Genomic DNA, 12340 nt, shown 5'->3' with positions numbered 1-12340 from the left:
TGGTATGTATTAAGAGTTAAACAATTGTATATGCAGCCACAAGAGAGGTTTTCTTACTGGGATGTAACTTTTAATCGTAGTCTTCGATATTTAGTTTGTTGTTAATATTTGTATTTCCATGACGACGAGGTACATTTTTCTGTCTGTCTGTCTGTCTGTCTGTCTGTCTGTCTGCCTGCCTGCCTGCCTGCCTGCCTGTCTGTCTGTCTGTCTGTCTGTCTGTCTGTCTGTCTGTCTGTCTGTCTGTCTGTCTGTCTGTCTGTCTGTCTGTCTGTCTGTCTGTCTGTCTGTCTGTCTGTCTGTCTGTCTGTCTGTCTGTCTGTCTGTCTGTCTGTCTGTCTGTCTGTCTGTCTGTCTGTCTGTCTGTCTGTCTGTCTGTCTGTCTGTCTGTCTGTCTGTCTGTCTGTCTGTCTGTCTGTCTGTCTGTCTGTCTGTCTGTCTGTCTGTCTGTAACAAAGTTGAGACGTAAAATTACTGGGCTACACAATAATTAAAGAGTGTGTAATAATTTTTCAAAAACAAACTCTTAGGCAGATACGGATTGTATTTGTATAAATGTATTGAGGGTATTGTTAAGTTGTGTATCTACTTAAGAGATCACTAAGTTTCAAGTGAATTATTCTCATTTACAATAGACCAGTTGACCAGTTGTCAAAAACAATTCTTTGTAACGAAGAACAATCTCATTTCTCAAACAGGATATGCAGTGCACATTTATTTCTCGGTATACAGAAACTTTGCAAAACGTCGTTATGCGATCCAAAGAGTATGAATCCTTATCGATGGTGGTATTTTAAAGAGACCATACTAGCATTCTCAGCTATAAGTTTTAATAAATTAAGTCATAGTCAGTCATGAAATTCCATGCGTACAGCATGTTTTTTTACAGAAATGTTTGCCACTGTCACAAATATCCTTATGAAGTATTTATTTTTATAAAGATTGACTATTTACATTTTAATAAAAAAAAACTTGAAAATTAAAATCTACTGCATAAATAAAGTAAACAAATCAACTATGTTGATATCAACGTGTGATAGGGATACTGAATAGATTTGGAATGATAATAAGCAAAACTGCTCAAGGATCTGAAAGATTTAGTCCATGACGTCAGTAATAGACGAACCGGTTAACAGACACAATCATAAAATTACAAAACAATCTCCCAAGAATGTGTGGTGCATGGAATATCACTCAAAACGTTTAATAACCTAACACACCGACCAATGAATGACAATTGCATGTGTTCCCTTTTTTTTTAAAGTTCCTCCAAAAATAGGAAGAAATGAAATGCAAGTAAGAGAAAACCTAATCCCTTCTACAATACTTCTAAGTAGGAGTGGCTAAAAGTCAATATCATTATAGAAACTATAGAACTGAAGGATGCTCCCCGGTTAGCGCTTTGTTAATGGATAAGTGTATTCAAGCATGAACACACGAACACAAGGAAATAATTATACCGCAGATCAACAGATTATCATCATCATCATCATCATCATCATCATCATCATCGTCATCATCATCATCATCATCATCATCATCATCATCATCATCATCATCATCATCAGCATCATCATCATCATGATATTGAGCGTATTTATTGAACATTATTATAATTATTTATACCAACCTATGCGACTATCGACCGTTAACTCATAGATAGTGTGTGTATTAATTGACCTGGCGTGGCGGAATTAACCTCTGACTTATGCAAATAATGGTTAGCACAAAAAACAACCAAACCAGGGAGTTTATTATACATTTTTAATGCCGTTATCGTTTGGTTACCGTTGGAAATTTCCTACACAGTAATGCGCTGGACCGTGATATTCCGCCCCGCATGGTCAATAAATACTCACAATATGCTTTATAATTTTAATTTTAAAAAAGGTTACCTTGAATATTCTTCAAATGGGTATTTTATCTATTTCAATCCTTTAAATACTTGAAACTTCTTTGGGTTTTTTAGTGTGTTTTTTTTGCAATTTTTATATTTATATTTATTTTGTCCTCAATTAAAAAAGATATTTTAAACATTTAATATGAAATCTGAAGAAAAAGCGGCTCTTGAGACAAGTGTTTTGATCGGCTGTTAAGAAAATTTGTACGTTGTAGTACAAATTGTTCTTTGACGTACAAATATATACTTTGAAGTGTATTTCATTTGGCAGTGGCTAGACGTACGGCCCCGTACGGCTAGACAAGAGGCTAGCTGTACGGCTCGTACGGATAGACAAGAGGCTAGCCGTACGGCTCTGTTCGTATAGTCTTTCCACATTTGTATGTGTTTGAAATATCTTTAATGACATCATCTGACCATGCTTGTCCTAGATTTCAAAATAAAGGCCCTGGTCTGACACATCGGTAGCATTACCCTTACAGAAATGAAAAGGTTGCCGCTATGTAGCGGCAATGTTTCGGCTACAAAGCCGCTACTATTTTGTGAAGCCACAACTACAAGCCAGAAAGTAGCCAATAGTAGCCGCTAGCGGCTACCTTGTGGCAACTTAATGGCTAGTAGTAGCCGCTAGCGGCTCATAGTAGCCAGATGCTGGCCAGAATATATTCTTATATAAAAGAAGTGCAATTATGAGCAAGATGGTAGCCACAACCAATACTTTATTATAAATCTTGAAAGCACAAAAGTCTTATAGTAGCCACTAGTGGCTCTTAGTAGCCAGACGGTAGGAACAATTGTAGAATGACATCATATTTTGTATGATGTCATGACATCACTGATGATGTCATCAGACAAAAATCAAAATAGCTGAAGATTCTGACAAACAAAAAGACGTTAATGGGAAAGAGTTAAAGTCATTGTAAGTAAGCGTTGGTGGTTAATACAGTTTCAATAGATCTGTCCCGGAATTAGCGCGCACTGGGGTTTTCCCACGTTAAGTCACGTGACCCCGGTACAAACAGTCGCCATTTGTGATATTGTGTTAACAATGAGCGTACAATTTTCGTCCGATTCTGTGGCAAATTTACAGATTTTTGTGCAGGATAGGGGTGTTCTGTTTAGTGGAATAAGAAAACCCGCACTCGTTGAGTTGTGTTTTTTTGCCAATAGTTTGGGTTTAGAGCTAGACCCTGATGGTTTTAAGGAAGACCGAGCTGAAGTGATCAGTGCTAAACTAACGTGTGAAACTGAAAGGCTGTGTTTACGAAATCCGGATCGGATTATTGGAACAGCTAACCTGTCGTTTGTGCCACATTTTTCTATTTTTGATATTTCACTGGTGTCAATTATCCCAAATTTAAAATCCGGAATATTATGCCGGGGGGTCTGTGGACGCCGGTCCCTTACTGAGATAAAGGCAGCGCTTCCACTAGCTTTTAAAAGTTGGCAGTCCTTACTGTCTTGACTTAAATTTTGGCGTCGAGTCAGTTTCGTATGGGCAATTTGGCAACGATGTAAGGAAACAAAAAATTTGCCGTAAAGAGACTGATACCGAAAGTTGGTCGTAGTTTTCAAGATGGCGTCTGTAAATCTCCATGCGAGAAATCGCAACGAAGACAAAATAATGTTATTTTATTGTTTTGACGATGCAAAAGCTTACATAAAAAGAAATGAAATTGATACGAATAACCTACATAATTGGTTACAGCACAAAAAACTTGGGTAATTCAGGTAAATTCATTTTATTATTTTGTTCATATATCTAAACGTAATGATTTCTGTTGAAAGAAGCATAAATTAATTATTCTTCAAAGTTTAATTGATTGTTGTGGTTGTAACCAGCTGGCGTTTGAAAGAAACTCAAACATATTTTAATGAAAAGAGAAAAGAGAGACATGTTAATCTTTAAAAAATAGTTGGTTTGAAAGAAACACATTTAGCTTTCCTTTTTGTTTTCCTTACAATATTGACACTGGGACCATAGACACGACCGTTTTGTAGACCTTCGTCGAGTCAGTATTGTAAGGACAATTTGGCAACATGGTTAGAAAACAAACATTTTGCTGTAAAGAAACTGCTACCGCATGTTTGTCAAAGTCTTCAAGATGTCGTCTGCCAATCTTCACACGAGAAATCGCAATGAAGACAAGATACTTTTATTTAATTGTTTTAACGATGCAAAAGCACAAATTTAAAAACATGAAATTGATAGTATAATCGTAAAATAATCGATTATAGAACCAAAAAATTCGGCATTTCCATTTTTGTTTTCCTTACAATATTGACACTACCGTTTTGTAGACCTTGACTAGAGTGAATATTATTAATGAAATTGTTGTCAAATATTATCAATTATAAGTTGAAGAGAAATACAATTACCTTCCATTATTGTCATTTTGAATACATTGAATCAAGCTCTGATTATTTAACAAATTATCAGGGCTTTCCTTTGACCCGAGCTCCCGGGTTTTGACGCTTGAAAATTACTGAAGACCCCTTTTTGACTCTTGAGAAAATTACGTCATGCGTCACATTTGACCCGGGGGAATATACCGACTTGCGTCAACGAGATCAAAAGTTGTTAAGACTAAGCGATAATTGGCTCGGGGCTTCTACTACTACTACTACTACTACTACTACTACTACTACTACTACTACTACTACAACTACTATTACTACTACTACTACTACTACTACTACTACTACTACTACTACTACACCACCACCATTCACAGTGACAAAAAACGTATTCACACAATGGCTGCTACTACAACTTATAGCCCATATAGGGGGGCATGCATGTTTTACAAACAGCTTTTGTTTCTATGGGATTTTAACCACAACTGTTCATGTTTATCTCCGACACATATTTTTAGGTAACCTGTCATGAAGTGACACGGTGAGCTTATGTGATCGTGTGATGTCCGGTGTGCGTGCCTGCGTGTGTGCGTGCGTCCGTCCGTCAACAATTTGTTTGTGTAGACAGTAGAGGTCACAGTTTGCATCCAATCTTGATGAAATTTGGTCAAAATGTTTATCTTTATGAAATCCGGTTTGGGATTGTATTTGGGTCATCTGGGGTCAAAAACAAGGTCACTAGGTCAAATAATAGAACAACCTTCTGTAGACAATAGAGGTCACAGTTTTCATCCAATCTTTATGAAATTTGGTCAGAATGTTTATCTTGATGAAATCTGGGTGGGGATTTTATTTGGGTCATCTGGGGTCAAAAACCAGGTCACTAGGTCAAATAATAGAAAAACCTTGTGTAGACATTAGAGATCACAGTTTTCATCCGACCTTTATGAAATTTGGTCAGAATTCTTGATGAAATCTGGGTGGGATTGTATTTGGGTCATCTGGGGTAAAAATCTAGGTCAAATAAATAGAAAAACCTTGTGTTGACAATAGAGGTCACAGTTTTCATCCAATATTTATGAACTGTGGTCAGAATGTTTATCTTGATGAAATCTGGATTGGGATTGTATTTGGGTCATCTAGAGTTAGGAACTAGGTCACTAGGTCAAATCATAGAAAAACATTGTGTAGACAATAGAGGTCATAGTTTTCATCTGATCTTAATGAGTCAGGTGAGCAATTCAGGGCCATTATGGCCCTCTTGTTGAGTTACTAGGTCAAAGGTCAAGGTCACTGTGACCTCTTAAAAAAAAACACAAAAAAATCTGACAAGCTTTCATGTATTCAAAACTGCACCCGCAGCCGAGCGTGGCACCTTTAATGCGGTGCTCTTGTTAGCTTACCTGAGCACCTTGTTAGTATGCAGAATCTTTATTTTCATAAACAATACAATAGCAATGTCTCATATAAATCAGTCTTTACTGAATTGGAAAGCATTGTATTTAATAACAATTTTGTTAAAAAATAGGATCCAGATGAATCAGCTAAATGAACAAAAATCTTTTATATATAAACTTTGAAACATCAATGTAGCGCATCCTGTAAGCCATTTAATGCAAAAATAAACAATGTACATGTAATGAAGGACACAGGATTTTAAAAATGTTCTTAAAATGGTGTTGATTTCAGTGCAAAACAAAAAAATTTGTTCTTATTGTCTTGATGAATGCTCAGATAAAAATATAAGATTTATTTCTTTGGACTTGGTAAAATGCTAACATTGATCAGATCATTCCATGAAGAGTAAAATGTTTACCCTTTTGTTTTATACTGACTAATATTATGATGAAATTAGACTTACAGTATCTGTTCTTAAACAAATTTGGTCCAAATAGTTGTCAAAACTCAACACTGTGTGATATCAGATAAAATATGCATTTTCATGTACATAAAGTTGTAAAGATATTAACATACTTTTCAGACAAAGACAGTTAGCAGTGAGCAACATTCATATGCTAAATAGAAAACAATGCATGCAGTGCAGCTCTCCAAAAAATTGGACTGTCCTGCTTCTATCATTCTGAAGGAAGTGTTGATATTCACCCCTGAAAAGGTTGGATGTGTTGTTTTTCTTTTATTTAATTTACCCACAAGCAGGACAATTACTGTACATTACATTGTTTTATTGCAATCATAACACTTAAGAAACCTTACTATTGCACCAATGCTCAAAATCCACTGGTTATATCATCAATTTCTTCTGATTCCTACAAAATGTACATTTGTATTGTGTTTGCCTCATTTTTATTGTTTTTACCTCTGTAAAAGTGTGATAAGCAAAATATGATGACAATTAAATTAAACATCTTCATCCAATCATTTTTTTCTATTGTTGGTTTTAAGCACTGTTTAGGTTGTCAACATTATGTCATTTAATACAAGGGTTCATCAAGCGAGCTGGACAAAAAAATGGCTGCTTCTAATGTGAGGAGTGATCTGAGTAAAGGCATCAAGAAGATAATGGTGGTGTTTCCTAACATCGAACACAAGTACCATACAAGTGGAGAGGTACTGATATGTAAAGTAACACTCTGTAAAGTTAAATTTCTGTTGATTTATTTGCTGTAACATGTGATCAAAATTGTCAACAGTTGCCCCATCATGGGGATTTCTTGTTTACCTGGCACGTAATAATTTTAAAAAATGTAAAAATCTTTTGAATTTGACTTTTTGAAAGATGAATAGGATTTACGCAGAATATTTAAAAATGTCATCAGACTGCTCCAGCTTTAAACCTGATTTGTTTGGCAGCACTCTGTACCTTTACATTATCCTAGATCTTTCCTTAAAAGATGATGTGTATAATAAAATAACTTACAATTAATTTTCTCTTAATGCTTGAGTTTTGATAGTTGTTATTTGACATCAAATAATAAAACTAAAGATTGTTAAAAGCATGCTCCTGGAATCGAAGGTAGCCACACGCCAGTGGTCGAATGATTTATATGGACTTTTATTAAAAATGACTGTTTAAAGACTTTCTTAAGAAGTCAAAGTTTTGCAATAATTAAGATAATAATAACGAAATAATGAGGAGAAGAAGGACATAAAGATTATGCCCTGGTTTCCATTATAATTTCTTTATTATTCCCTGCCGAAAGGCATAGGTATATTGAACTTGCAGTTGTCATTCCGTTTGTGTGTGTGTATGTCCATCTTCGCAATCAGCATATTGCAATATGTCAACTAGTAAATTACCTAGGTTGATGAAATTTGGTATGTTGAAAGAGGGACAAAAAGTTGAATGTACAATTTCCTTCATTTTTTTTTGCCTCATGCGCAAATTATTGTTGCTGAGTTTAAAGAAATGAGTGGAAACTAAAAGCGTGCTGACTCAAAAAGTACGTAAGCAGAGTTGATAAAGTTTGGAGGGCATAAATGGCCGTATTGGGAATATGCACTTTGTGTCAGTTTCTTTAATATGGTTCAAATTGCTGATTGCTATGGTTATATAAATACAATGCAGCAAATATCCACTAGGGGGCTGCTGTTTTGTCTGTTAACAAGCTCTTGTTAATGTAAGATTCAAATTTTACTGATTATCTTAACTAATCAACAACAACGCACTCTGGGGTCACACTGTCTGTCAGACACTGAGACATCTACATCTTTTCATTTGACACCTCTTTATAATAATGTATTTATATTAGCTTGAAGATCTGTATTAAAATGCAGATGATCGTACATTGGGGTGATAATGTTTGCAAAGTGCATGTTTATATTAATTGCTGCTATTTAAATTTCTTATTGAATCTTCAACAGAACGCTTTACTATAAAGCTAGTAGCCGTACTATTTCTTGTACAAGAAATTCTATCTATTAAATTGAATATAACAACAAAAACATATTATGAATCATGAAAATCTGGATGCCAGAAATGTAATTGTAATCACCAATGTACCGGCTGTGCGACTGTAAGTTATTTTTCACGAATAGTTGTAAAAGGTGCATTGGATCAACCATAAAGCAAAGCCCTATAAAAAGCTAAGTACATTTAATTTGATATTAATTTTATTTTACATTCTATCATAAAAATCATTAATTTTAACGTACAACTGAAATTTTGTAAAACACGGATACTAGAACTTAGATGTTAACAAGATAAGTTTGGTTCAGGTGCACAAACCGACCTACTCAATGTGTTGACCAAAGAACAGTTTCTTTTGCAGGAAGTATACTGTTCAAAAGATTTGAAATAACATGTTTTAGGATAATTAGCGAGTAAGAAAATATTCATATTCATAATTGCATGAAATAATGAACTCTCTATGAACACACCCTTAACTAATTTGTTGGTTGAGCTTAACGAAAAAAAATGTTTTGCAAGTTTGGCCTTTTTTTAGTGTTTTATCAGTTCTAACACAGGCAGGACGGTATCCTACAGTACACGAATCTGACTTTGCTCGAGTGATTTTACTTCCTAATATGATGGTTTACACCGAAGTAACACTCGATTTACAAGTATCTATAAGTACAGCAAGGACCTACGTGGTCGTTAGTGTCGTTTGGCATCCTTAACGTAGGTCAAGATAAGCTACAAATAAACAAGATACTTTTACTTCAATGAGTTGATTTTATTATCTATATAAACCCAGACCAAACATACTGATTGATGAGTCCATTTACACAAGGATTTACATCTTGACCTAATAATTTTTCACCACTTATAGCTTCCATTTAGAGTGTTTAAGGATGTACGATTGTTTTTGTACGTCCTGTGTATAAGAAAAGACGTACATGCCGATTATTGGACGTCATATAGACTTCCACCGTTTGTAAAATGGACGAATGGCTGCATATTTTGAGTGTAAGATTTACGGAAAGTAGCGAGTTTTTTTCGTCAGTTACCGTTCATTTTCGTGCCATCCGCTAACCAATCAGAAATAAATAAATGAAATACGGAGCAAAATCGGTACCGAGCCCAAATTCCAGAAAGACGATGAAGCTTTAACAAATATATAAATTACGTTCTCAATTAATCACGCACTCAATAATATTTTCCCCTACCCCCACCCCATCCCGCAAAAAAAATATTTAATCGGATTTAAATTTATCTCAAAATCGACCCTGGACGGCTGAAATCCGGATTTCCGGAATAATCCGGATAACTGACACCTCTGTATTTACAACTATCTTCTTGCGTTTAATGAGTTTGACCATGCTAAACTGAGGTACTATCACCGTATGGAGGGTTACACCATGGCCAAGGACGGTTACGTTGTGTATTTGGAATCTGTTCCGTATATAAACACAGGTAGCGTAATGTCATACATTTTATTTTTCTTAAGATTGTACATTTATGTGTGTAACTTTGTAACACTCGATCTTCGCCTGGGACTCGAACCTGAGGCATTTCAGTTTCTTTGCAGGTGTTGTACTCATTTAATGAGTTATCCAGACTCCAGTACACTTTAACTCATTTAGCACAAACTTAACATCATGTATTAGTGTATATGTATCATGTATTCATGTGCATGTCTCGCTCCTTAAAACCACAATTAAACTGTATGTCCGTTTTAATTATATTTTATATATGTTTTTTATTAGTAAATAATCATCATTTCATTACCAATAGTAATATGTTGACAAATTGTGGAGCTGTCATTACACATATGATGTCATTCATTATAGGTTATGTTGCCGTCAAGGCACATGTGAAACCCCGAACCAATGACAAGGACCCTGTTAGTAAGAAGGGATATTACGCATGTTGGATAATCCTCAAAACATGTGATGAAGGATCCATTCATTCTGCATACTGTACATGCAAAGGAGGGTAAGAAAATGTATTTCAGCCTTTTCCTACATCTTTTTTTACAGTAGTTGAGAAGGGTTATAGTAACTTAGTAATTTAAATTTAGAAAGTTACACATGACTGTATTTGCATTAAAGTGCACATACGCAGAATAATTATTAATTGCACACTATTTAATAGTTTAATACACAATATTGGACATTTAGAAAATTCTGTGTTTAAAAAAACATGTTATAATCCTAGCAAACTACTGTTAACAAAATATCACCATTTGTTAAATGCAAGCCTTTTTATACTGTCTCTGTGACTCAAAATATCTTACCCTTTACCCAAAGCAAACTTTTCCAATTTGCTGAACATTTTCCCAATCCAAAAATAACAGCAGAAATTATTATTATATGTCATAAAGTAAAGTGAACAATTGCTTGGTCTTGTTTAAGGACAAGTGCCTTAAAATACTTAACACAAATGTTTGAAACTGTATTCACAAACTGTTTTATTTTATGTTTGGCTCATGTCTCATTTTGTTTAAATAACACGATTGCATGCAAATTAATTTATTCCAGAATTGACGGATGCTGTAGACATGTTGTAGCCACCCTATTTGAAGTACTAGACTTCATTGAAAATTTTAAAAGCACTAGCTGTACATCAGAGCCGTGTTTGTGGGTACGCCGTGCATCTCAGGTGGATCAACTTGGGAAAGTTATATCTGCTGTTGAGATGGAAACTTCGGTAACTGTTAACTCAAGGTATTAAATCAAAAATGCTGTTTCAAATAAATATTTCTGATAAAAAGTATTACAAAAGAAGACATAAGCTGATTAAATAAAGCAATTATTAAATAAATACATAAAATACTAAGACCAAACTTTAATATTAAGACCAAATTTTAATGTTTTTGGCTGTTGTTTTGAATGATTTTGTTCACAAGGGTGTTCATGTACAAATTATAATGGAAATTTATTGTATGCATAAGAAACTTAAAGAATACCCGATATGAGTTCAATATAGGGAAGTTTATCTTGCAATGCTTAGATAAACTTCTCTATGTTAAACACTTGTCATTAAGAATAAGAAGTCTTTTTATAATTTTCTACTTTGTCCAATTAAAGATAATAAAACACACTTAAGTTGAAAATCATTAAACAAGATTGCGACAAAAAACTAAATCACATAATTTTACTGCAGGTGTTTGCTTTATTCAACAGTGTGTATATAGCCCAGTTTATCCCATTTTGTCCAGGCTTTGTGAAGTTTGGAGGAAATATTGAATTATCTGTCAGTGACATTCTTGGTCCATTGCTGACGTTATAATTCAATCTACAACGTGCACCTCAGTTTTGTAGTCCAGGGATTTGTCATGAGAATTTGAGATGATTGAGATCTTATATTTGTACATGTATCCCAGAAAAACTACTTTTTGGAAAAACCCATTAATCTGCTGGTACAAATAAAGCTGACCCATTTATAATCCTATTAAAATCACACACTGTATCAGCCGTTATGTTTTAAAGTAAGCTGTAAGCTATAATTGGTTGATATAATGGACCAGCGTTGTTTGTACCGGGTTGATTAGTGGGTTTTTCTAAACTCGTGCTTTTCCGGGATAAGTCTATCAGCAAAGTGTTTTAGCATCTTTTAGCAAAATAATATATTTTTACAGCCGAGGAACTCCTGCTCCCGTTTACTTGCCGCTACCTATGGACTTCCAAATTCCTGACCCTGATGTATTCTTAAACAAACTAAAGGAACTTCAACCTAGTGCATGTGCACTACGTTCCATATATGATTGCCTCAGTAGTTCCAGGCCACCACCACCACTCAAGTGTGCAACTCCTACAGAGAAAGCTCAACAGTTTGTCCAGAATCATGAATGCGCTCACAGTTCTTGTAACTGTTCAACCATATTTGTTCACTACACGTTAATGTACTCTTCTTTGGAGTGTGATGACATTGAGAAGTCCACAAGAGGTCAATCCAAGAATGATAATTGGCATAAGGTGAGGAAAGGTCTGTTGACTGCCTCAATTTTTCATAAAATTATTCATTCAAGGGATCCGGAAAAAACTGCCAATTCTGTACTATTTGGAATTAAATTTGATAATACATATGTTCCTGATCCTATTAGTTTTGGACGTCGTTTTGAAGACAAAGCTCGTGACATGTTTATTAAGGCACACCGCTTTAAGCATCGCCTTGGTAATCCCAAAGTTAGTGTTCCAGGATTGGTCATTTCAAAAGTTGATCCAATTCTTGCATGTTCC

The 12340-nt window shown here is 34.9% G+C and overlaps 1 protein-coding gene and 1 long non-coding RNA gene across 2 annotated transcripts; both read left to right on the top strand.

Moving 5' to 3' along the window:
• Positions 1 to 3487: 3487 nt before the first annotated feature.
• Positions 3488 to 6937, top strand: LOC127836382 (uncharacterized). The gene is made up of 3 exons (XR_008028735.1): positions 3488 to 3631; positions 6240 to 6371; positions 6701 to 6937. It is a non-coding gene; the product is annotated as an uncharacterized LOC127836382 (long non-coding RNA).
• A 2528-nt stretch (positions 6938 to 9465) lies between these two features.
• LOC127834067 (uncharacterized) lies at positions 9466 to 10832 on the top strand. The gene is made up of 3 exons (XM_052359646.1): positions 9466 to 9572; positions 9950 to 10094; positions 10640 to 10832. Exons 1-3 carry the CDS (start codon positions 9503 to 9505, stop codon positions 10830 to 10832), a joined length of 408 nt encoding a protein of 135 aa, XP_052215606.1. The 5' UTR covers positions 9466 to 9502.
• The last annotated feature ends 1508 nt before the right edge of the window (positions 10833 to 12340 follow it).

Source organism: Dreissena polymorpha, chromosome 6 (genome assembly GCF_020536995.1).
Source record: "Dreissena polymorpha isolate Duluth1 chromosome 6, UMN_Dpol_1.0, whole genome shotgun sequence".
NCBI classification, from domain to species: Eukaryota; Metazoa; Mollusca; class Bivalvia; order Myida; family Dreissenidae; genus Dreissena; species Dreissena polymorpha.
This window is presented reverse-complemented; position numbering and strand designations above follow the sequence as displayed.